At 49.5% G+C, this 23438-nt stretch overlaps 1 protein-coding gene across 1 annotated transcript in view; it reads right to left on the bottom strand.

Annotated features, from left to right (window-relative positions):
- The window catches only part of KIRREL3 (kirre like nephrin family adhesion molecule 3), a 357023-nt gene that overhangs the window by 90691 nt on the left and 242894 nt on the right, over positions 1–23438 (bottom strand). The window contains 2 exon segments of the mRNA XM_006021359.1: positions 5445–5572; positions 7316–7464. Of these exon segments, the coding sequence (XP_006021421.1) occupies positions 5445–5572; positions 7316–7464 (277 nt within the window).

Below are 23438 nucleotides of genomic sequence, written 5' to 3'. Positions count from 1 at the left end.
ACCCTGGGGGTCTTCAAGAGGAGGCTAGATGAGTATCTAGCTGGGGTCATCTAGACCCAGCACTCTTTCCTGCCTATGCAGGGGGTCGGACTTGACGATCTATTGAGGTCCCTTCCGACCCTAACATCTATGAATCTGTGAATCTATGGGGGTCCCAAAACTGGACACAGTACTCAGGATGTGGTCTCAGCAGTGCTGAATAGAGGAGAATAATCACTTCCGTTGATCTGCTGGCAATGCTCTGAGTAATGCAGTCCAGTATGCTGTTAGCCTTCTGGCAACAAATGCATAGTGTTGGCTCATATACCACTTAATGTCCAATGTAACCCCCAGGCCCTTTTCTGCAGAGCTGCTTCCCAGCCAGTCAGCCCCCAGCCTGTACTGGTGCATGGGATTCTTCCATCCTAAGTACAGGACTTTGCAATCGTCCTTATTGAACCTTATTTCTTTTGGTCCAATCTTTCAATTTGTTGAGGTCTCTCTGATCCTAGCCCTACCCTCTTTTGTATCTACTACTCCTCACAGCTTGGTGTCATCTGCAAACTTGCTGAGGGTGCACTTTATGCCATCTTCCACGTAGTGGATGAAGATACTGAACAAAACTGGCCCCAGGACCAACCCCTGGGGCACTCTACTTAATACCAGATGCCAACTAGACATTGATTTGGACTTCACTAAATCAGGCCTTTGAGCCTGAAGATCCAGCCAGTTTTCTATCCACCTTACAGTCCACTCATCCAGCAGGTACTTCCTTAGCTTGCTTGCAAGAATGTCGCAGGAGACTGTATCAAAAGCCTTGCTAATGTCAAAGTATATCATATCTACTTCTCTTCTCATGTCCACAGAGCCAGTCATCTCATCATAGAAGGCAATCAAGTTGGTCAGACATGCCTTGCCCTTGGTGAATCCATGCTGACTGTTCTTAATCACCTTCTAGGAATAGGCAGATGTAGATTCAGTTCTTTATTCTGCCACATACCTCCTGTGCGTAAATAGGATATAGGTAAGATTTAGGGCCTTAAGCCGCAAGAAGTGATTCTGAAGACAGCTGTTCCATTAGCCACATAATCCTCTAGGTGCCTAAATCCATTTGGTGCCTATGTTTTGGACTGCAGAGAGTCTCACATGCCTAAAGTTAGGCTCCAGACACATGCAGAACTGTGGTATCTTGAGCAGTAGGATGCCTCACTCTGCTGAAGCTCCATTGCCAGTTGAAATGGTGTGAGGTAGTGCTACAGCTCTGTTTAAGCCCATGCAGTGACAAATCTGGTAGATGGGGATTATTTGTATTTTTATCTAATGTCGGGTTATAATGCAGAGAACAGGACCAGGGCTCTCCTACCAGGTCAAATGCATGAACCACCAGGGTACAGATGCAGGCTCCTTCTTGCTTGTCCTCCATTGGCCTCAGGACTCTTGTAGTCTTATCTGCTCTGTGGCCTAGCTTCAATAGGAGTGGAGGGTGGTGGGCATTGGCAGATGTGGGTTTGAATCCTCTCTGGTTGAAGACAGCGCTATAACTTAGGTCTCCTACATGCAATAGGCTGTTATGAAAAAGGTGGGCACCACTGCCAGGTCCCCTCAGGAGAGGCTCAGAGCTTTTGATCTCAAATGAACTGCTACACCAAAGCTCCAGAGAGGGGTTTAGAGTCACTTGTGTGCTTAGTGTTTGCTCTTGGCTAGCTCTAGTCAACTTCTTGCTTATAGCTTGTGCTTTCTGAATCATCTTTTCATCTTTGCCTGCACAGGGAGCCAAGGCATTTAACCTCATTTTTTTGACTCAGCCTCCCAGGGCCTAGCTCCTAATTTAAGTGTGTCAATGCTTAAAATGGAGGTATCTAAGTAGCTAGTCTGCATTTGCTTTTAGCCTCTCTGTTCCTCAGTACTATAGTGGTGACAATAGCACTGCCCTGCCATGCATGCACGTTATGAACATAAACTTATTCCTGACTGGGATATGCTCAGATGTTATAGTGATGGGGAGCATGTATATTCCAAGGATACAGCTTCCAGCACTTCTTCTGGCCTCGTTGTTGTTGGCCCTCCTATCAAACTTGTCCTCTGCCTGCTACTCTGGTTTCCCAGTGCCTGTTGTGAGGAAGGCCTTGGCCCTTATCTTTAAAATGGTCAGCAACCAAGACTCAGTGAATCCCTGAGATAGTTTGTAGCTTCAGGGTGAGGGCTGTGATCAACAGCTCTACTCCTCAGGCACAATGGAGCTTTGAAATGAGGGTATGACTTCCTCTGTGCCAGGGTCAGAGCCATCTTGGGGGGCAGTCTGATGCTGTGGCATAAACCATTGCAGGAACTATAAAGAGCATCACAAAACTTCTGCTCTAAGTAACAAATGCACTACCTGCTTGCCTGCTTGAACATCAACACAGAGTAATGTGGACACTAAAAAATGAATAAAACCCTATCAAAACTACCTATTCCACTGCACACACAATTCTTCCCTTCAAGACAGAATGAGAGACGGAGGTCACTTACTTTGCTTAATGCACATGTGAAATGCCTTCAGATATTGTGATGAGAACATACCAAAACTTACACAGAACCTCAGTTCACCTCCACAGTACCCAGCCCCCATCCCTTTATTACTGTATTACTGCCATGACACAATGACAACTGGCAGAGGAACAGAGGAACAATTGTATTTGTGATACAGGAGGGAATCCCTCCTGCAGATGGAGTGCCTGGCATTGGTATTTTCATGGTGTCCCACATTAGCAGATCTATTTCACACAGAAAGAGATGATTCTTTATGACACTTGTTTCACAGAGGGCTTGTTTCTCATGCAGCAGCAGACAGCATGGTCTGTATAAGTGGCTTTACAGAGTCATACATTATCATGCCAGACGGGACCGTTGTGAGCATCCAGTCTGACCTCCTGTATAACAAAGGCCAGAGGCCTTCCCTGAATTCATTGTGGTTTGAACTAATCTGTCGTTTACATCTCAGTTTTAAAATGGTCAATTGTGGTGACTCCCTGGAAAGCTTTAGGAAGTGATTGTAATGGTTAATTGCCCTCTCTGTTAAACATGGGTATCCTATGACTAGGATCAGGGTAACCCTGAATGCAGGGGCGGGCAATTATTTTGGGTGGAGGGCCACTTGCTGAGTTTTGGCAAGCTGTCGAGGGCTGCATGGATAGCCCCGCCCCTTGACAGGTGCCCTACCCCCTAGTCACCATCTTGTGACTGGAAGTCCTGCCCCCTAACCCCTGACCTTTGCCACCAAAAGTCCCTCCTCTTGCACCCGGAAGTACTCCTTTCAGCAAGGGGTTTTGCCATCTCTGAACCAGAAAAATGCCAAATTATTTTCTAAAAATCAAACATGTACTACAACATTCATTAATTTCATGAATTAATGGGGGAGGGTGGCTGGGGTGTGTGAGGGGGTGTGGGGGTCTGTGTGTATGTCAGTACGAGGGGGTGTGTGGGTGTATGTGTAGGGTGAGTAGTGCATGTGGGACTCACCCTATGACACACACACAGATACACCCATCCAAGGTTACCAGCGTGGCCTGTACTCCCCGGTCTGGCAATGCAGCCATGTGGCGCTGGAGGAGTGCATGGCAGCATGGCAGAGAAAGGGCTGCGGGTGGGGCTGGGCTTCTGGGTCCTGCTGGCCCTCCTGGGTCCTACTGCCCTTGGCTCCTGTCATCTTTGACAGGCAGCCAGGAGCAGATAAATGCTAACTTTCTAAATTTCTTAGGGGCCCCACAGGCTGGATAGTATGGCTGACAGGCTGTAGTTTGCTTGCCTCTGCCTTGAACGTTTACTGCTTCCTTGACCTCTCCCTCTTGATATACCTTTGGGTGCCTGATTGAAGACCTCATTAGCAAAGCTTTGTTCCCCATGTAGGTACAGGTGGACTGTGATCAAGTTATCACCCTTCTGGGGGACTCATTTCATTGCTAGATTTGTTTGCCATTCCTTTCATCATTCAAGTTGCTCTTCTCCAATCCCTCTCCAGGTAACCAACATTCTTCTTGAATGATGGTCACCAGAACCGGATGCAATATTCCAGTAGCTTTTGTACCACTTTCCGATGACTAGATAATGGAACTTATTTTCTTAGCAGAGAACACTCTGCTTATACATCCAAGGATTGCATTAGCCTTTTTGGCTAATGCAATTGGAAACTCAGCTTCTGTTGATTATGTACCAAGACACTCTAGTCTCAGGACAGTCTCCGATCCTCTATTGACATTCTTTGTATGTATAATTTTACATTTGGCTCTAAAACACATATCATTTGCTTCTGCCCTGATTATCAACCAAGTTAGATTGGCCCATATCCATGACCATCTTTTTGGTATTTACCACACTGCAATCTTTGTCATCTTCAAATGATGACTTTGACCCCTGGCTACAGGACAGGCACAGATCCCAGCCTCTAGACCCTGGCACAGCACCTTACTGCCCAGCTCTGATATCAATGTGGGCCACGCCTCCCTCTGGCAACATGCTACTAGATTCCCCTAGCTCCATGGGCCTGATCCAGTAATTCTGCAAACCATATGTTGCCAATCCTTGTCTTATAGGATTAGGTCAGGTATACAAGGGCCAGAGGAGGTCTCAATCTTTGAGTCCTCAACTCTCAGGTTGATCACTGGAAGCAGAGCAAGCTTAACATCCTCAAGAGAGAGGTGGCTAGCCAAGTTAGTCTGAAGTCAGGCAGAAGACAGAGCAGGCTGCCACCTGAGGAACTAACTGGTTCAGAATGACATGAGATTTTGCAGGAAGCAGCCTACTTTGTCAGAGCAGCTGATGAAGTATCTTGTTGCCTTGTAATTACAGTGCATTGGAGCAGACTCGATTAATTGAGTCTGCTGGAGTGTGGTAATTACAAGGCAACAAGTTGCTTTAATTAAAGTGTCCCCCCTACTCCCAGAGCACATGTATAAACGCCCTAAGATGCTGTCCTGCCCTGCCTTCTGCTTAACATCCTCAAGAGACTCTCTTTGATTGACAAGATTGAACCATAAATGAATACTGAGCACTGGGTGCTTGGCCTGATTTCAATGGAAGTTGTTTCTCCCCTTAAAATTGCAGTTTATTATTTGTATTACAATAGCTCCAGTCTCTGTTGGGGCCTTGGTTTACAAGGCATCACACAATGCCCACACACACACACACACACACACACACGCACCCACACACACACACACACACACACACACACACACACACACACACACACAGAGTAAGAAGCAGCCAACCTCCAAAGAAGGTATGGAGCAAATGGAAAAAGTTTTGAGAGAGAATATGCTCAGAGAAGCAAAATGACACAGCAGATCAGTAGCAGAGGCAGACCTCAATGCTAGCTTGTCTGAACTTGAATGCTGTGACATACCCATTCCCCTGCACTGCCTCTTAGGCTCTAGCCCCTGATCTCAAATGTGGTGCAGTATTTCCCCTGTGACTGTAGTTCTTACCACGCCTGAGCCCCGCTTCATCCAGACAATGGTCAGAGATGGATTTCCAGTCCAAGCGCAGTTGAATACTGCATCTGACCCCAGGTCAACGAGGAGGGACTGTGGTTCTGTTGCCATCCTGGGCCCAACTGTGCATAAGAGATAGGAAGAGAAGGTAACTGTCTGGAGAAGCAGAGGCAGACACTCTCACAGGTCAGCATAATGCCAAGCATGCCGAGTTTCACCATCTCCCCCCATCCTTTCCTTAAGAGCAAGCTACATTTTGCTCTGCTTTAGATCAAAATTAACTTTAATCCACCCATCAATATGACCAGATACAGACCAGACACACAGATGTGCCTGAGCTCTGCTTGATGCATCCTAACCAGATGGCAAGCACAGGTAGCTTTTAGGGCTGGAGAAGCTTCGGTCCCTGATTCGATTCGGTGGCCAAATCTCTGAATCTGAATCGAATCAGAGGACCCTTTAATCTCTCTGAATTGAATCGGAACCCTCCAAATCAATTTGGAGAGATTCAGAAAAATTTGGAGATTTGGAAATAGACCGCTTTAAATGTTTTTGCTACATGCCTGTAGGTAGCAGGCGGCTTGTGATTGCTGTGATGCTGGGGCACATGGAGTATCCCACAGAAGTGTGGGGGGCTCCCCAGAGTGCTTGGCAGCAGACCCAGAATTGGACCAGAAGTACTTCCGGTCCACTTCCGGGGATGCTGGGGAGCGCGTGGGGGGTTCCCTGTGCCCCTCCCAGCTCAGTGACTGGTGCCTTCTGGGTCTGAAGGGCACCCGGGGTCCCCCTGCGGCCAATCGCCAAGCTGGGGGGAGCCCGGGGGTGCCCCTCTCACACACTCCCAGGCAGACCCAGAAGTGGACTGGAAGTACTTTCGGTCCACTTCTGGGTTCTCCGCAGGGCATGTGGGGGCCCCTCCCGCACTCCTGTGGAATGCTCCATCCGCCCCAGCATTGCAACATTCACAACCCATGCTGGTACTTCAAGGTATGTAGAAAAAACTTTGAAAGCTGTGTCTGTCTGAATCGGTGATTCCCTGAATCAGCATTCAGATTTGGAATTGGCTGAATCAAATCAGGGACAGTGATCCGAATTGATGAATCAAGTCACTGCCCTGATTCAGGCTGAATCCAAGTCCAAATTGAATAAGGCCTGCTTTGCACACTGCTAGTAGCTTTCTACCACCTTGCAACTCCCAGATCTTGGGTGCAAACAGCAGCCACTGGAATTTGCACCATTTGGCATAATCTCAAAAGACCACACTGCTGAGGTAGGATTGCAGAAGGAGAATGTATTTCAGCCATGCCACCTCTCAGCTCCACTAAGCTCCTTATACCATGAGGTGCAGAAGTAGGTAGCACAGAGCTGATGATGTCACCTGCAGATGCCTGGTGATGAGTATACAAGCTATACCAACAAACATAATTATTAGGCATGTCTCTCACTATACAAGCTATACCAACAAACATAATTATTCTGCATGTCTCTCCCCTCAGCCAAGGCAGCCAAAGATAAAAACATGGATTATCAACCCCAGACTGTGCCTGGTTCCCTGTATAACAAGTCATTGGATCCATGTATCCCATCACACTGGCTTGGAACTGGTATGCCAGGAAGTGAATTTGTACTGTCAAATATTATGCCTTGGGTTAAATAAACCTTAGTAACTAAATTATGCAGGAAGCCCTGTTCCCTCTGACTCCAAGCTGAGATTGTCAGAGCCATCCAAGGGATCTCAGTTTCCACTTATTATTTATGCAGCTTTGCTAAGTGCAGCCCCTTAAAATCAGCCAATGACATGGCAGACAGGAGTCAACCCAAGGCAGTCAGGTTCCAGAGGGTGTGAAGACAAAGAGATTACTTACAGTAGACATCTACAGTCCTGCTGATGTTAGTACTGCCCAAAGCATTGGTCACCTCACAGGATACAGGCTCGAAGAAAAAGGTGTGGTCCACAACAGTTTCATAGAAGTCACCTGATGCTTCCTTTATAACTTGGCCTTTTTTTGCCCACCTGCAGAATAAAAAATAGCAGGGCTGCATCATTCTGGCAGATTTCATACAGGAAGAACCAATTCCTTGGTGGCATCTCCTGCTGCCATGTAAAACGCATTTTCCATTAAAAAAAAGTCAGGGCAAGCTTTGCATACTGAGACTGTGCATCTTGCCACCAAAATGTAGCAGTCTCTCCGCTGGAAGGCAGCAGATCCACACCACCACAATGCAATAGGTTAGGAAGAGAAGTTCTGAAGTATGCTATATTGAGTAGATAGCAGGAAGGATTTCAGGAAACAGAATGGGCTAAGCTGTATACGGTGTAAGTTCCTGCAGGGATATCACCTTATTTCTTTTGGTCCAATCTTTCAATTTGTTGAGGTCTCTCTGATCCTAGCCCTACCCTCTTGTGTATCTACTACTCTCCACAGCCTGGTATCATCTGCAAACTTGCTGAGGGTGCACTCTATGCCATCTTCCACGTAGTTGATGAAGATATTGAAGGGATTTGGGATCACAAGGGATTTGGGATTCAAATGACCCAAGTGATAGTGTTTGAAAAGCCTTAAAGCAGGGGTTGTCAGCTGGGGGTACGTGTACTCCTGGGGGTACTTGGAATGGTCCTAGGGGGTACACATGGGCAGGCGGGGATGAAGTGCCGCCACCCACAACCTTGCGCGGCTGCCTCCCAGGAGCAGGGCCAGGGCAGGAGCGGGGTGAGGGCAGCGGTGCCTCCTGGACAGCCAGGCATGGCGCGAGGGAGGCAGAGCTCACATATGGCCACTGCAACCCACCATCCAATGCCACCACGTGTGAGCCCCACCCTCCCTGCCCCTCCACTCCGTGTCTGGCTGCCATCACCAGAAGGGGTACAGTTCTTAAAAAAGGTTGAAAACTCCTGCCTTAAAGTGACAAAGAACCTTGAATGGACTCAGGTGCCCAGGACCTGGGCTGTAGGTACCTAGAAGAGGAAACCTGCAAAAGCAGAAGAGGAAACCCCCCCCCTCTAGCACCACACCAAGGTTCTGATTGCTGAGACACCAGCTCCTGCACTCACTGCAGATGCTCCAGCTTTTTTCCTAGGTGTTTCTTGGAGGCCTCCCATACAAAGGATTCTCTTAGACTCAGTCTATCAGGCTTTCAGGGTTTGCTACAACAACAGCTAGTGGCACTATATTATGCACAGATGGAAGCACGCTTTGCACCTGACTAACCTAAAGGACTGCTCCAAAGCCAATTAAAGCCAGTGGAAAGATTCCCATTGACTTCATCAATCTCCAAATCAAGCCTTGGTGTAGCTCTGCTGGGTGACAAAAGCCAGGCTGGGTCTGAATACCAGATGAAGAACAATAGAGGACACAGTAGGCACTGCACAGGTGACAGCTGTTTATTGAGTACATTTTGTTTGAAACCAAGTAACAACAAGCAGGATTAATGAAGATCTCCTCCAACCCTCCACAAACCTATTCAAAATGAAATGCACATTCAGGTCAGAGTCCTGGCTCTTCTGTTACAGGGTCAAGGCAGGGGTTCAGCCAGGGGTGGGTAATTATTTCAGGCAGAGGGGTGCTTACCAAGTTTTGGCAAGCCATTGAGGACTGCACGGATAGTCCCGCACCTTGACAGGTGTCCCATCCCCTGGTCGCCATCTTGGGGCCAGAAGTCCCACCCCCTAGCCCCTGACTTTTGCCAGCAGAAGTCCCTCCCCTTGCCCAGCAGAATTACTCCTTTGAGCAAGGGGTTTTGCCATCTCTGAACCAGAAAAATACCAAATTATATTCTAAAAATGAAATGTACTACAACATTCATTAATTTAATTAAAAAAAAAAAATTTGTCCTGATTTACATGTGTTTGTGTAGTATAGAGGTAATAGTATTATAGCTTAAAATGTAGTCTTACTCTTGTATATTGTGGGAGGGTGTGGGTGGGAATTGTGGGAGGGCGGGTGGATAGGTGTGTGTGTGTGGTGTGGTGTGGGTGGGTATGGGTTTTGTGGGGGGGCTGTGAGTGTGTGTGGGGAGGGTTGTGGCTTGTATGGAGGGGGAGGGTTTGCCCACAACCTGCTGCCCCGCCTCCCCCGCGGCAGGCAGAGCTCCCACCAGTGCTCATGTAAGCCTGGGCTCTGCACTTCTGCCACTCCTGGCCCCAGGGAACTGGCGTGGGCCTCATGCTTCCGCTCACTGCCACTTGCCCTGCCACCTGCCACTCCTGCCCTTCTCCTGCCACTTCCTCATCTCTCCCCCGACCTTCAGCCACTGCATACTGCATCTTAGCTGTTCCTGTGGTCCTGGTGTTGCAGCTGGGAACCATGTGATGCCGGAGCACGGTGGGCAGCGGGGGAGCAGGGAAATTGCTGTGGCAGGAGGTGGGAAGGGGCAGTGAGTGAGTGTGCAGAGCACAGTGACAGATGGGTGGGAGTGCGGGGCTCCCGCCAATGCCCCGGGGCCAGTACCAGTGGGGGTCAGAGCGGGGCAGCAGGAGTGCAGGGCCAGGCTGGCAGGGGCTCTATGGAGCTGGGCTGTGCTGCTCAAGCAGGGAGAGGAAGGAGGCGGCCTGGCCCCATGCTCCTGCCACCCCTCTCTGGGCCCCACCAGCACTGGCCCAGGGGCACCGGCATGGACCCTGCACTGCCACCCGCTCACTGCCCCTTCCCCCTGCCTGATGCAACCATTTCTCCGCTCCCCGCCCCGCCCGTCATGCTCCGGCACCCCATGGTTTCTAGCTCCAGTGCTGGGACTGCATGAGCTGGCCCAGTCAGCCCTGAGGACTGGGAAGATCACCCAGAGTCATCCCCTGCCCTGCCCCCCCGCCTATTCTTATCTGTATTTCCCTTGGCACAGTAACAGTCCCAGGCCAGAAGCCTCTAGAAGCCCTTTCTAGGCAGAGGCTTCTGGCTGGGGCTTGGGGCGGGCAGCAGTGGGGTTGGGCTAGGCTGGATTTGCTGCTGTGGTTGTTTAGTTCTGCTGCTAGCTCCCTCTGGGTCTTACTGCCCCTGGCTCCTCTCCTCTTTGACAGGCAGCCAGGGGCAGATAAATATTCATTTTCTAAATTTTTTAGGGGCCCCACAGGCCGGATGAAATGGCCTGGTGGGCTGAGTCCAGCACAAAGGCCTTATTTTGCCTGCCCCTGGGTTAAGCCCTGGCCTCAAAGTAATTATCACAGGCAGGAGAACCCAACCAGCCTCTTCTTCCACTTTCTGGAGTTAGGTAGTGTTTAGGAGTACTAGCTCCTGTCTGTGTGGTTCTTGACACTGGTGCCATGTGCAGGGGGAAGCTAATCAAGGGGATGGAAACTTCCTACGTGGAAACAAGCAATTTTGGGATGTTCTACTGCTGTGAGAACAGTCCACCCTGGGGTGAGTCCCAGGATGCCAGGAAGAAACTGGATCCCCATGAAAAATCCCCATATCCCATCTCAACTGGGGCTAATGGCAGTGGTAGGATTGGACAAGCTCTGCTGCATTGGCAACACACTGGGCAGGCCTGAATTGCTGCTGTGCCAGTCCTGGAAATACAGGACTTTGGCCATCAGGCTGGGCACTTTGGACCTTTCCATGATGTCTGAACTGGCTTCACAGAATGAGAGAGCCAAGAGCTCTGCAGTGCTGAGCTTGCTCAAGAACCAGGTGTCTAGGAATGAGTCTTCAAGGCTAGAGACAGACATTACACATAAACCAATTTAAGTGATCAGTAACTGGTTTTAACCTGTAACAGAACAGATTTTCAGTGTGCATAAACCAGTTTGAGAATGGCCGAAACTGGTTTGAGATAAACCTGGTTGAATGGAGTATCAGACTTAACTGATTTGGCTCAAACCAGTTTATGCAATGTCTGTCTGAGACCCCTTGATGGTTTAAATTAAATCAGACTCCCCCAGCATCCTGGCATGCTCTCTGGGATGGCTGGGGCTCTCTGCTCCACAGCAGGGCTGGCTCCTCCCCTCTGCTCCCTGGCTGCAGCTTCGGCAGTCTCTGCAGGTGTCTGCCTGGCTTCTGCTCCCCCCACTCCACTCTCTGATAAGCAGGCATTCCCCCATCCCTCACAGACTCCTCTCAGCATTAGCTAGCATACCACATGCTGGCTACCTCCAAGCTGTGGCACATGGGACAAAGGCAGAATCAACAGATAGTTGGTAATGTCCCTCTGTTTTCTTAATGGGGTGATAAACACTGAGTTAAGGGTGATAAACATTCCCCACTGGGCTGTTTCCTGCTGAGCTGCTCAGGAGAGGGAGGAGCCCTCCCTAATCACAGCATCCTGCTGGAACCTGGCCACACCCCCTCAGCTCAGCTCTGTGCAGGGGAAGGGAGGGCTGCTTTAGTGTCCCCCAGCTTCTAGCCTGAGCCACTTCAGGCATGTGCCTAAATTTCCTCAGTCCAGAAGGATGGCATTGTGGTTACAAACTCCTTCAGCCTAGCTAGGTTAGACTAACCTGCAAAGAACAAATCAATTCAGGCGCAGGCTTTTTGAATGTCTGCCCCTAGCCAAAGAGACCTTTCTGATTACTAAGCCTTGCGGTGACAGGCCCAGCATAAGCCTCTGAACAGGCAGCATAGTTCTTCAATGCATTCTCCCCACTATGGAAGTCAATGTCTTTCTGGTTCACAGGTCCTGGTGACAGTGCAGCATGACAGCCCATCCCTTCCCAGCTCTCTTCCCCAGCTGCAGGGAGCTGCTGGGCCAGGCCTGCTGCAGGTAGGGAGTCAGCAGGGAGACAGTGCCTGAAATGCCAACCTGCTGAGGAGCAAGGCAGGTTCAAGGGCTTCACAGCAGGTTGGGCTGACAGCTGCCAAGCTGGAACAACTGCAGACCTATCTGAAGCAATCACCTGGACAGTGCTTGCCCAGATGTTTTTGTCATGATTAAACAGGCTTCCAAATCTATGGCTTACAGAGGGGAGGGAGTCAGAAGATGAACTGGCCCTGCAAGCTCTGCAGCATGTGTTATTTGAGTGCACTGAACCAGGATAAGCAATTAATACCTGATGCAGCACTGGTGCTTCCTGTAGGTGCCAGCCACAGGCTGTCCCAACCTCCAAGCTCATGAGAAGCTGAGATCCAGATGCATGCTTTGTACTTCCTGCTCCTTTAGATAACAGGTCTAGAAAGCTAAATCTAGCTCCCACCTCCTCTACATTTTCAGCTTTGGAGCCAAGTGCTTGCACACATGCAGCTGCATCAATATGCTTACAACCCTAGCATGAATATGCTATGGCACTGGTAGAAAGCAGAACTTGCAATTAGCTGTTGTTTCACATTACTGCTGAGCAACAGCACATAAGGGAGCCATGCATGGGCAATGAAGTAGCCTCATAGGTTGGGAAGAAAGTCTAGAGGGTACTGTCAGAGGAGGAGCTTGGGTACAGCATGCTTGCTGCCTGCACCTTGCTGCAGCTCTGAAGGACTGCAGGGCAGAGAGTTGACTTGTTATGTCTAAAGATGTGAGTTTGAGCCCCTCTTCTGGACTTGTAACCACCCCTGCTGTAACTGGGCACTGGGTTGTTTGGCTGGGAAGCCAGTGATGGCTGCACGCAGGTGTGCCATTGGCTATTGAAGCTGGATGGACACAAGCAAACACAGCTGGAAGGCATGAGTAGCACTTTTGGCTGTTTTGACTCAACTGCAGGTCAGGACTGAAGGACACTGCTGGGCCAGGGGGGTAGGACAAGGTATGGCAAGGGGATTGCAGGTCAGGACTGAGGCATCTTGGCAAGCATAGGCAAGTGTAGGAAACTTGTTTAAAGACCTGCCTGAATCTCAGAAGGCCTCAGCCTCTCCTGTCATCAGCACCACATTGATTCTTTATCCTTTCCAAAATGAATGCTTCCCAGTCCATTCCTTTAACTATTATTAAGCAGGACTCATCATCATTGTCATCATTATTATTAATGACCCTTTTTAACTATGCAACCCACAGTTTCCTGCCTGCCACACACACTCTTTTAAACCATCTGCGATTTGTGCTACATCCCAGTAAACATCTATGTGCTTCTTTGCTAGGGCAAGCTCCTGTGGGGAAGTTCTGCAGTGAGAAATGCCTTTCACTTGGATGCAGATGGCCTCAAACTTGCAAACCCTGAAGAATCGGAAGGTGTCAGTGGAGGAGGAAGCTGCTAACCAACCTCCTGAGGTTGAGACCATCTGTAATGCTGGCTCCTGCAAAGCCATCCTGTAAGATTTGGCCCCACAATAACAGAATCCAGTTTAGGTTAGCTGAATCTTTTTGCCTCCTTGTCTAATTTAATCTAGCCAAGTTTTCCTTATATTCCCAGCACTGTTGCATGTAAGCACCCACTGGGTTTGTTATATAATGGTTCTGGGTGGAGGAGGATGTATCTGTTTGTGTCTTTACAGCTTTGGATTTACTAAAATTCATAATTCAAAAGCCATCAGGGCCCCAGCTGAACTGAGTTTGGAGGTCTCAGCCTTCTCTCCCCAGTAAATATTTGCTCACGCTGCAGAAGCAATGCAGAGTTGTCAGTCTACAGCTGCGTCTACACAAGATGCTGATTGCACAGTAGCATCACGTGGCAGAAACCGTGATGTGACGCTACTGTGCAGTGGTCTTGGGCCACTGCATAGTCAGCATCACAAAAAAGCCATTTGTCGGCGCTGCTGCACAGTAACTTGGGTTACTGTGCTGTCATTTAGTACTTGTTTATACCAGCACTAAATGACTGTGCAGTAATGATGGCACAGTTAGCATCTTGTGTAGCCTATTATATACTACCATGTTATAGGTCAGGATCAAAGCTTGTACTAGGGCTGGAACAACACAGGCTGGCATGCGGGTTCGGATTAGGGCAGTCCAGGAGATGGCTTCCCTGTACCGCAGAAGTTGGAGGTTTCAACTTCAGGATTTGAATGAGCCCCAGCATTTTTCATGGAACTAATGAGGGACATGGTATAAAACTAACCTGGCATCTTCTGCCTGAGGCACCTAACTGGGGTGCAGGAGACAAGGGTTCAGATCCTTAGTGTAAATAAAAAAAAAACAGGGACTTGAACCTCACTTTCCTCCATCCTAGCAGAAAGCCCTCTCCCTTGGCCAACTGGCTGTTTTGGAGGGCACGAGGCTGTGCTCTCCTTGTTCAGACTAGACATTCTGGTCTGATGGACAATGGCACAGACATTGCAAGGGAAAGTGATGGTTTCAATGAATCATTTGCTGATAAAAACATGTGGACAGAAAACCTCCACCCAGCTTTGACCCTCCAGGACTCTGGTGGGTCATCATCAGCCCTGCCTGATGACTCTGGTCTTGGACTAGTAAAACAGCAAGAGTTACTGCAAGATAGGAACAAGGAGCTTTGACTGATCTGTGTGTACAGCGCCTGCCAATCAATTCTATCAGTCTTTCAATATCAAAAAACATCTAAAAACCTCCCCACCTCCCCCCTTTTTTAATCAAAGGGACCTTTATCCCTTTAAGGCAGTTGAAATAACATTACACTGAAAAGCAAAGCTGGCATTTGCAACACTGCAACTTGCAAACTGTCTTTGAGGACAAGCTGTCAACTCAGCACTTGAATTAAGCTGCTGTTTGCCAAACAATGAGCAAATGTGACCTAATGGGGCACCATCTGGCAACCTGCCACTCTGGGGCTGTTGGAAAAGTGGAATGGGAGACAGCGATGAGGCGGTGGGGGGAGGGAGAGAGGCTATCCGAGTGTGTGAAATTCCAACAGCTCTTCAGTGGAAACCAAAAGTAACAGACAACAACCAGCAAAAAAGACCTGTGAAATCAAAGGAGATGAGAATCCTCTCTGATGAATCACACTGCTTATGATTTGCAGGGGATGTGAGCAACTCATTGGATTGTGTCTGCAGCACTCAGGTGAGAGAGGGTTGTTTACAGATGCCCCAAGGGCTTGGGAAAAGCCCCTGGCCTTGGAAAGCTGACTGTGGCCTTGTTTGGGAGCAAGGAAGTAATAACAGAGTGAGGATTTCTAGATCTTGGTACATATAGCTGCTGGGGCAAGGAAGATGCTTAATATTCAGACAATATTCTGACCAGTCCAGGAGCCCCAGGGAAGAAAAGGCTTCTGCATTCCCAGGGCAAGGAGGCAGAGTCAAATTTTCATAATGAGTAATACTTATCAATCTAGAATATTAAATAGCCCTGTGAGGACTGGGAAAGGATGTGTGCCACTGTCCTCTTCTGGGTAGAAACAGAACTGCAGGCAGCACAGCGAGCAGGGATTCTGCAGGAGTTCGAGTGCTCCTCATCCATCGTTTTGGGGTAAGGAATAGAGCCTGACAACTTCCAAACTGCTTGTCTACCCTCCCAAGCCCTCTCCCATGTCAGGCAATGCTGCCAACCTCAAGAGCTCAGAACTCCTGAGCCAGACCTCCCAAACCACGAGCTTTATCTTTAAATTCAAAGAATGTGTTTTATCTGCTTCGGACTTTTTGACTGCCCCTGCTCACGTGTGTGCGTGTGTGTGTGCGTCGCAGGATGAAAACTCAGCACAGTACCCATTCAAATGCAAGCCTCTCCTTTGCTACACAGGGGGAAATCCCTTTGCCCAGGCCTCACCAATGTTTTTGGGCAGAGTGCCAAAAACATCCACAACCTGGACTTGTAAGATGTTGGTGTGCCAGGGATGGATGCCAAGGGAGCCATGAGGGGCCCAATCCTTGTTGTGGCAGCGCAGCCCCAGCCCCAGCTCCAGACCCTTTCTCACCATCCACCCTGAGGCGCACGTGCACCCACTCCCAGCAGTGAGCTGGGCCAGGGCTATGTGGACCCCAGTGCAGCTTCTTGCAGCCTTCTGGCTGCCTGCCACAGGTGGCCTGGGCTCTGGGCAGGCCCCTGCCACCCACCACGGAGCCTGGGTTGCTCACAGCAGGTGGTAGGGAGGCTGCAAGCAAGTGGGTGCATGCATGCCTCAAGGCGTATGGCATGGAAGGGGCCAGGGCTGCACTGCCACAACAAGGTAGAGAAAGCGTAATGCCTAACCAAAGCACAGGCAGTCATGCCTAGTGGTTCACACCAGGACCAATGAGGGGTTTATCACAGTGCAAGTAGCCAAGATCAAAGCCAGGTCCAGGTTCCAGAATATCAAGCTGAGGGTCAGGAAAAGACCATGGTCAGAACAAATCAGTCAATCAGGGCCAGGGGGTCCAAGACAGGAGCAAGAACAATTAGGATGAAGCAAGAAGCTCTAAGGCAGCAGCACCCAGTAGGGCTACCCCTGATTCGATTTGGCGGGGATTCGACCCGATTCAGTGGCTGAATCTGCGAAACTGAAACGAATCAGGAGACCCTTTAATCTCTCTGAATCGAATTGGCACCCTCCAAATCGATTCAGAGAGATTCGGAACAATTTGGCGATTCGGACATAGACACAGCTTTAAATGTTTTTTCTACATGCCTCTAGGTAGTAGGCAGCTCATGAGCACTGCGGTGCTGGGGTGCATGGAGTGTCCCACGGGAGCACAGGGGTGGTCCCCAGGGTGCTCAGCATCAGACCCAGAAGTGGATCAGAAGCAGTTCCTGTCTGCTTCCGGGTCTGCTGGGGAGTGCGCAGGGGGCCCCCCCGTGCCTCTCCACCTCAGTGACTGGTGACTCCTGGGTCTGGGGGGGGACACCCAGGGTCCCCCTGTGGCTGATCACCTAGCCAGGGAGGTGTGCAGGGCGGTGTGCTCCCTGGCAGACCTGAAAGTGGAGTGGAAGTACTTCCAGTCTGCTTCCAGGTTCCCCCCCCCCGCACTCCTGTGGGATGCTCCATGCGCCCCAGCATCGCAGCAATCACGAGCTGCATTGCTATCTCGAGGTATATAGAAAAAACATTTAAAGCTGTGTTTATGCCTGAATCGCTGATTCTCCAAATCAGCATTGAATCTTCAGATTTGGATTCGGCCAAATCAAATCGGGGACAGTGATCGAAATCAACGAATCAAATCACTGTCCCCGATTTGGGTTGAATCTAAATCAAATAGGGCCCGTTTTGCACACCCCTGGCACCCAGCAATGCTTTTGCCAGGACAAAGCCCTACAGGAAGTAGGAGGGTTTTACCCCATAAGGGTACAAGTGTGTGGTGAGGTCCCACAACCAATGTGGAATTCCTGAGTTCACCGAGACAAGTTCCCAGGCTGCCTCCTTGGGTTGGGGTTTGAATCACTCCAGCAATTTCATGCAGCAGAGAAGGGATGTCACATGGGGCCTGAAGCTGAGTAGGAGCTTTTACTGGCTGGATATGCGAGGTGCTCTGGTAGTGTAAGAATTTCCCCCTGAGCACATTTAAGTGAACCTAATTGAATCAGGACAGATGACCTGTGAGATTTCACACACCATCTGATGACACAAGCATTTTGAAAGAGATGTATTAACACTACAGATGTGAGCCTATTCCTATGCATTTATCTGCTCTCTTACCTCATTTATCTTTGCACCTCTAACAGATGCTGACTGGCCACTTCAACCGCTCTGCTCTGATAGGTTAGGGCTTTGAATCAGCTTTCCTCCTCTCCCACTCCTTCAATAATTAATCAAGTGACTTCGCTTTTCTTTCTGGTGCTGCGTTTGGTATGTTAAGGAGAGAGGGAGGACCGTCACACCCTTAGAATAAGGTCAGCTCTTCAGTAGATACCAGAGGACAAAAACAGCTCTTTGACTTTCTACATGACCCCATCTCTCTGAGAACCTCATGGGCTGGACAATCATTAGTTAGTACAGATCAATATTAGTCTTCTTGTTGCACAGGTGAGGAAATTGAAGACGTGGTCATGTGATTTGCAGGAAGTAAGAGCTGAGAGTGGAACTCGCAAGCCCCGATTCCCAGGCCCCTGCTCTAAGCAACACGTAGCATTGCTGCTGGATGCCTGATGGGGATTCAGAGTGCTCAGGCCTCAGTGACTCACCTCACTTCATACTGCCTCTCCAGCTGTTGCACACCTTCCCTTCCCATTCGTTCTGAAGCTCCTGAGGGGTCCTATCCAGTTTTGTTATCTTGACTCCCTCTCCTTTCTCTCCTGGATACTCTGCAACCACAGCTTCTGCCCTCATCAAGACGGCTGATGACTTTTCCAAGGTTCTTTATTCCTTCCTCATCTTCCAGTTCCGCACAATCAGCTACTCCATGGTTCCTCACTCTGCTCCCTGAGATCTTCAGGTCCATGCTGGACAGTCTCTTCTTCAGTGGTTGTCCTTCCTAGCTGATTTTACATTTTCTTCTCTGACTCGGGATATTTTTGTCTTGGTGTGTGTTAGGGAATACAGGCTGGAGAGGATGGGTAGAGGAGAAGCATGATATTGAATCCAAGCAGTTACACTTGGGCAGATGAAGCTTGTGGTGACTTTTCAAAGTGCATCTGTGACCACTTAAGCCCTCTGTTTTAGTACAGCTTATACATTCTGGGTGAAGCCATGATGCCATTGTTATGAACTTGTTATAACCTGGATTGCTGTGGTGGTTGGTGTGAAGGAATCACCCTCTTCGTCTGCTGCCCTGCTCTGAGTCTGTCCAGCCCTCTCTGCTCCGAACTCTGCCTGCTGCATCCACCTGGTCACCTATGTGATTCCACTGGGAGGGGGGAACTTGCTCTCCCTTCTGTCTTGTGTTTCCCACCAAACAGCCTGCATAACCCTCACGCCCCTCACCTGAAGAGGCTGACAACTGTTACAAGGATTGATCTGCATCATAAATTCATAGATTCATAGATTCTAGGGTTGGAAGGGACCTCAGTGGGCCATCTAGTCCGACCCCCTGCCCCTGGCAGGCAAGAAAAGGGTCACCAAACCTGGGGTCATGTGATCCCAGCCAGGTGCCTGTCCAGTCTCCTCTTGAAGACCCCCAAGCATAGGGCGAGCACCACCTCCCTTGGAAGCGTGGTGCTTGCATCATGTGGCCCCTGTCTGTGGTTGGAACTTAGTGATGAGGTCACAAAAGCTTTAAAAGGGGGTCAACACCATTTTGGAGGGGTTGAAATGTTGGAGCACTGAAACAAGTAATCAGCCCCAGAGCTCTATTGGTTTCTGGATGAACATGTTAGTAATTTACCTGAAATTTAGCCAGTAACTTAAGGTTCAGTGAACTAGACACGTATCAAAAGGGCCAACAAGCCCATCCTGATTTGCTCAAGTGGGTTTTCTATCAATTGTCTGTTGTTTTGTATTCCTTCCTCATGCTCTCCCTCTCTGATCAATAAAGGTATCTGGTATAGTACACCTAGCTGTGTGTGCTTGAGAGGGGCAAGGCAAGCCTTTTTAGCTCCCTTTTGCTCGGGCTAAGATGGGAATGGCTTTTTACTTTCCTCCCATACAGGAGACTACTTGTGAATGCTTCAGGCTAAAAGGAAGCATCCCGAAGTACCATGGAGAGGTAAGCACTCTCAAGGTCTACACGGTCTGTGTACCCTGGACTGCACAGTAGGGCTGTGTGACGCTTTGGTCCCTGATTTGATTTGGCCGAGATTTGGCCTGATTCGGTAGCCGAATCTCCAAATCTGAATCGAATCAGAAGACCTTTAATTTCTCCAAATCAAATCGGAACCCTCCACATTGATTTGGAAAGATTTGGCAATTTGGACATTGACACAGCTTTAAATGTTTTTTCTACATACCTCTAGGTGGCAGGGGCTCATGATCACTGTGATGCTGGGGTGCATGGAGCCATCCCACAGAAGCACGGGGGGCTCTCTAGTGCACTTGGCAGCAGGCCTGGAAGTGGACCAGAAGCACATCCAGTCCACTTTTGGGTCCGCCGGGGCACAGGGTCTGGGATGCCTCCTGGGTCTGGGAGGGGGGGCACCCAGAGTCCCCCCAAGGCTGATCGCTGAGCCAGGGAGGCACAGGGGGGGCCCCCTAGCATGCTCTCTGGCAGACCCGGAAGTGGACCAGAAGTAATTCCAGTCCACTTCCGGGTCAGCCACCAAGCACATAGAGGGCCCCCTCACACTCCTGTGGGATGCTCCATGTGCCCCAGCATTGCAGTGATCACGCGCTGCACCTGCCATCTCAAGGTATGTAGAAAAACTTCTAAAGCTGTGTGTATGACCGAATCGCTTGTTCTCCGAATCAGCATTGAATCTTCAGATTCAGAAGCATCCAAATTAAATCAGGGATGGTGATCCGAATCAACAAATCGAATCACTGTCCCTGATTTGGGCCAAATCCAAATGCGAATCGAATAGGGCCAGCTTTGCACACCCCTACTACACAGAGCCCTAACAATGACCCAGGCCTGGGTGGTGGCAGCGGTTACCCCAGGCTTGTGGGTGTGCTCCAGAAAGGGGGTTGGCCAGATGCAGGCACCCCAGGAGAGACACTTGAAGCATTGGTTTTTGGTTGGTTGCAGTGAGGCGGGTGACCTAGGGCAGGAGTGCCCTCTGCTGGCCCACCACAGTTGGGAAGTCAGCTGTTTGCTTTCAGGGCTGTCAGACCAGGTGCAGTAGTCAGTCATATAGTAAGAACAGTTGTCTGTTCAAGTGGAAGCACCGAGCACAATGGAGTGTCTGATACTGGAAACAGCAAAATTTTCCAGCTTCTCTGCATGAAGTCTAGAATGGAAAATCTCCAGCAACAGAATCAAAACACCAAGAGGCTGGTGGCTTTTGAAAACCACAAAGGCTGGGTTGGTCAGGGGAGACTAACAGAAACACAGAGGTAGCGACAGGCACAATATGGAGGGGTTCTATTTCATTATGAGACCAGCTAAGGTCAGATTTACCTGATCTGAGGGAGAGAGGGAAATGACAGAACCTATGGGTACATCCAGATGATCACTCACATGCATTTCCCTGGGGACAAATGTTGTGCAGCTGCTACTTATCCCCAGGGGATGCCCATCCATGTGTGCTCTGGTACACGGAAAATTGCCCTGGGTGGGTTAGGGGAGGCTGGGGCCAATACCTGGGCTGGCCCCAGCAGCCTTCCCTGGGGTCCTGGGGGTCTCCTGGGGCTCCATCAGCAGCAATCTGGGCACACAGAGCCTGGCTGGCAACTGGAGCATGGCTCTGACCAGCCAGGCTCTTCTTTTGGCAGCACACGCTGCTGCCATGTATGCCACCCCACTTTGTTTTGCCACAGATTTTTTGACAATGAGACCTCTGGGTGTCAAAAAACCCATTGCACTGCAAATTAGCAGCGTGGTGAATGCCTGCATGTGTGGCACATGCAGTTTGTGATGGTGCAGATGGGTCTGCAGTGCCGCAGACCACGTGCTCATCTGGATGTGCCCTATGATTCAGAGTCTTTTAGTCTACAAGGTACCACTCTGCTCTACCTTCTACCTGACTTAAGATTAATGCAGCTAGCCACTCCTCTATGATTTGTATGTCAAACTATGAGCTGCCGGAGATGGATCCTTGATCCACTTGAGGACCCTGACTTAAAACCAGAGAATGTTTCAGAATGGAGAAGAAAATTAGAAAATGGTAATAGCTGTTATTATTTTGCTCTGGATTTCTGAAATTTCACTGCTGGTAAGTAAAGAGTAACTATGTTTAGAAACCCACTGCAACGCTTATCTGTGTGCACTGTGTGCTACATATACCTAATGCATGTAGCTAAAGCATTACATTGTAAAATCAGAGCACCCACCTGCTTGGAGTTCTAGGAGAGGGAATGATAAAAGTGCCAGGGTGCAGTTCTGGGCATCTAAGGCAGTTGGGCTGTGAGGCCTCGTGTTCATGAAAGTTTTATGTACAGAGAGCCTGTGCCCAGAACATTTAACAGAGAAGCCAAGGTGAGTCCCATATACAGGGCACCTCTGCTAATCTAGGTAGACAAGCCCATTTAATATAGCCAGCAACCACAATGTATCATATAACTATACTCTAATGTGCCATCATACTTATCATGACCAAGGGAATGTGCACTGAAAGATTTTCTCTGAGTATGAAGGGTTTAACAGTGTTTTGCAGGTTCAAGGAGTTTTCATATAAAGTATCGCAAAAAGAAATTTTAATGGTCGCATTCATGCATTACTGCAGGGACTGGTGGAATGTCAAACAAGCAATCATCCGTCTTCTATCTGTCTGCTTGCCTAGTAGTGCAGTGCCATGAAGAGATCTTAGCCAGGCTTATTTGCCCAGATAAAGCACTGTGCTAATGTACCTCCAGTGCCTGAGCTAGCTTGTTTAGAACTAGCTCAGGTGTGGCTACATGGCACTGCCTTGTAACACAAAGCCATACTGTGAGCACCTCCCATGTAAAATCAATAGGAAAGTCCCTAGTGGACTGTCTGTCAGGTTCAGCTTGCAGGCCTGAAGTGAGTCTGGTTGACTCACATTCTCGTCCTTCTACCCAAACATGTGGAAACCTCTGGCTGTTGTCTATAGCACCCCTGTCCTTAACCTAAATGGTCTTGAGCTCCTCTGAAGCTAGCCTTTGATAGCAGGTTTATCTTAGTCCTTCCTCCCAAATTCTTAGGTATAAAAGACCCATGTATAAATTTCATGCTGATGACCTTTCCTGGTATTGTCCTGTAGTCATAGAAGAGGTTATTCTGGGAACATTTCTGAACCAGAGGTAAATAGACTCCTTAGAGCAAGGGTGGGCAAAATGGCGGATCTGGTTGGCAGCTGGACTCCATTTCCCTGCAGCCCCTGCCCTCCTTGGAGACCCCAGCTGCAGCTGCTCTGTGAAGGGTCAAGGCTGGGGGTTGACATGGAGACCAGCCCCAGCCACGCTTGCAGGGTGTGCAGCAGAGTAGGGCAGGGGGCTGCTCTGGAGTCAATGAGATCTTGCAATGAGGGTAGTTTGCTCCAGAGGCACAACAGAGCCACAATCTATAGCCTGCACACTCCAGGCAGGGGCACGCAAGCAAGGGATGGCAGCTCTGCCCCTGCTCCAGGCCAGGCTGTTACTGCTGTAAGTAGCTGGGGAAGAGCCGCCATCCTCTGCCTGTGTGCCCCTGTCCGGAGTGTGCAGGCTAAAGATCACAGCTCTGCTCTGGCTCTGGAGCAAACTGCCCCCATTGCAAGATCCCAGTGGCTCCCGAGCAGCCCCCCGCCCCGCTCTGGTGTGCGCCCTGCCCGCACGGGCGG

This window comes from Alligator sinensis, unplaced genomic scaffold (assembly GCF_000455745.1).
Source record: "Alligator sinensis unplaced genomic scaffold, ASM45574v1 scaffold760_1, whole genome shotgun sequence".
Lineage (NCBI taxonomy): Eukaryota > Metazoa > Chordata > Crocodylia > Alligatoridae > Alligator > Alligator sinensis.
The sequence above is the reverse complement of the archived record's forward strand: the minus strand, read 5'-3'. Positions and strand labels throughout refer to the sequence as shown.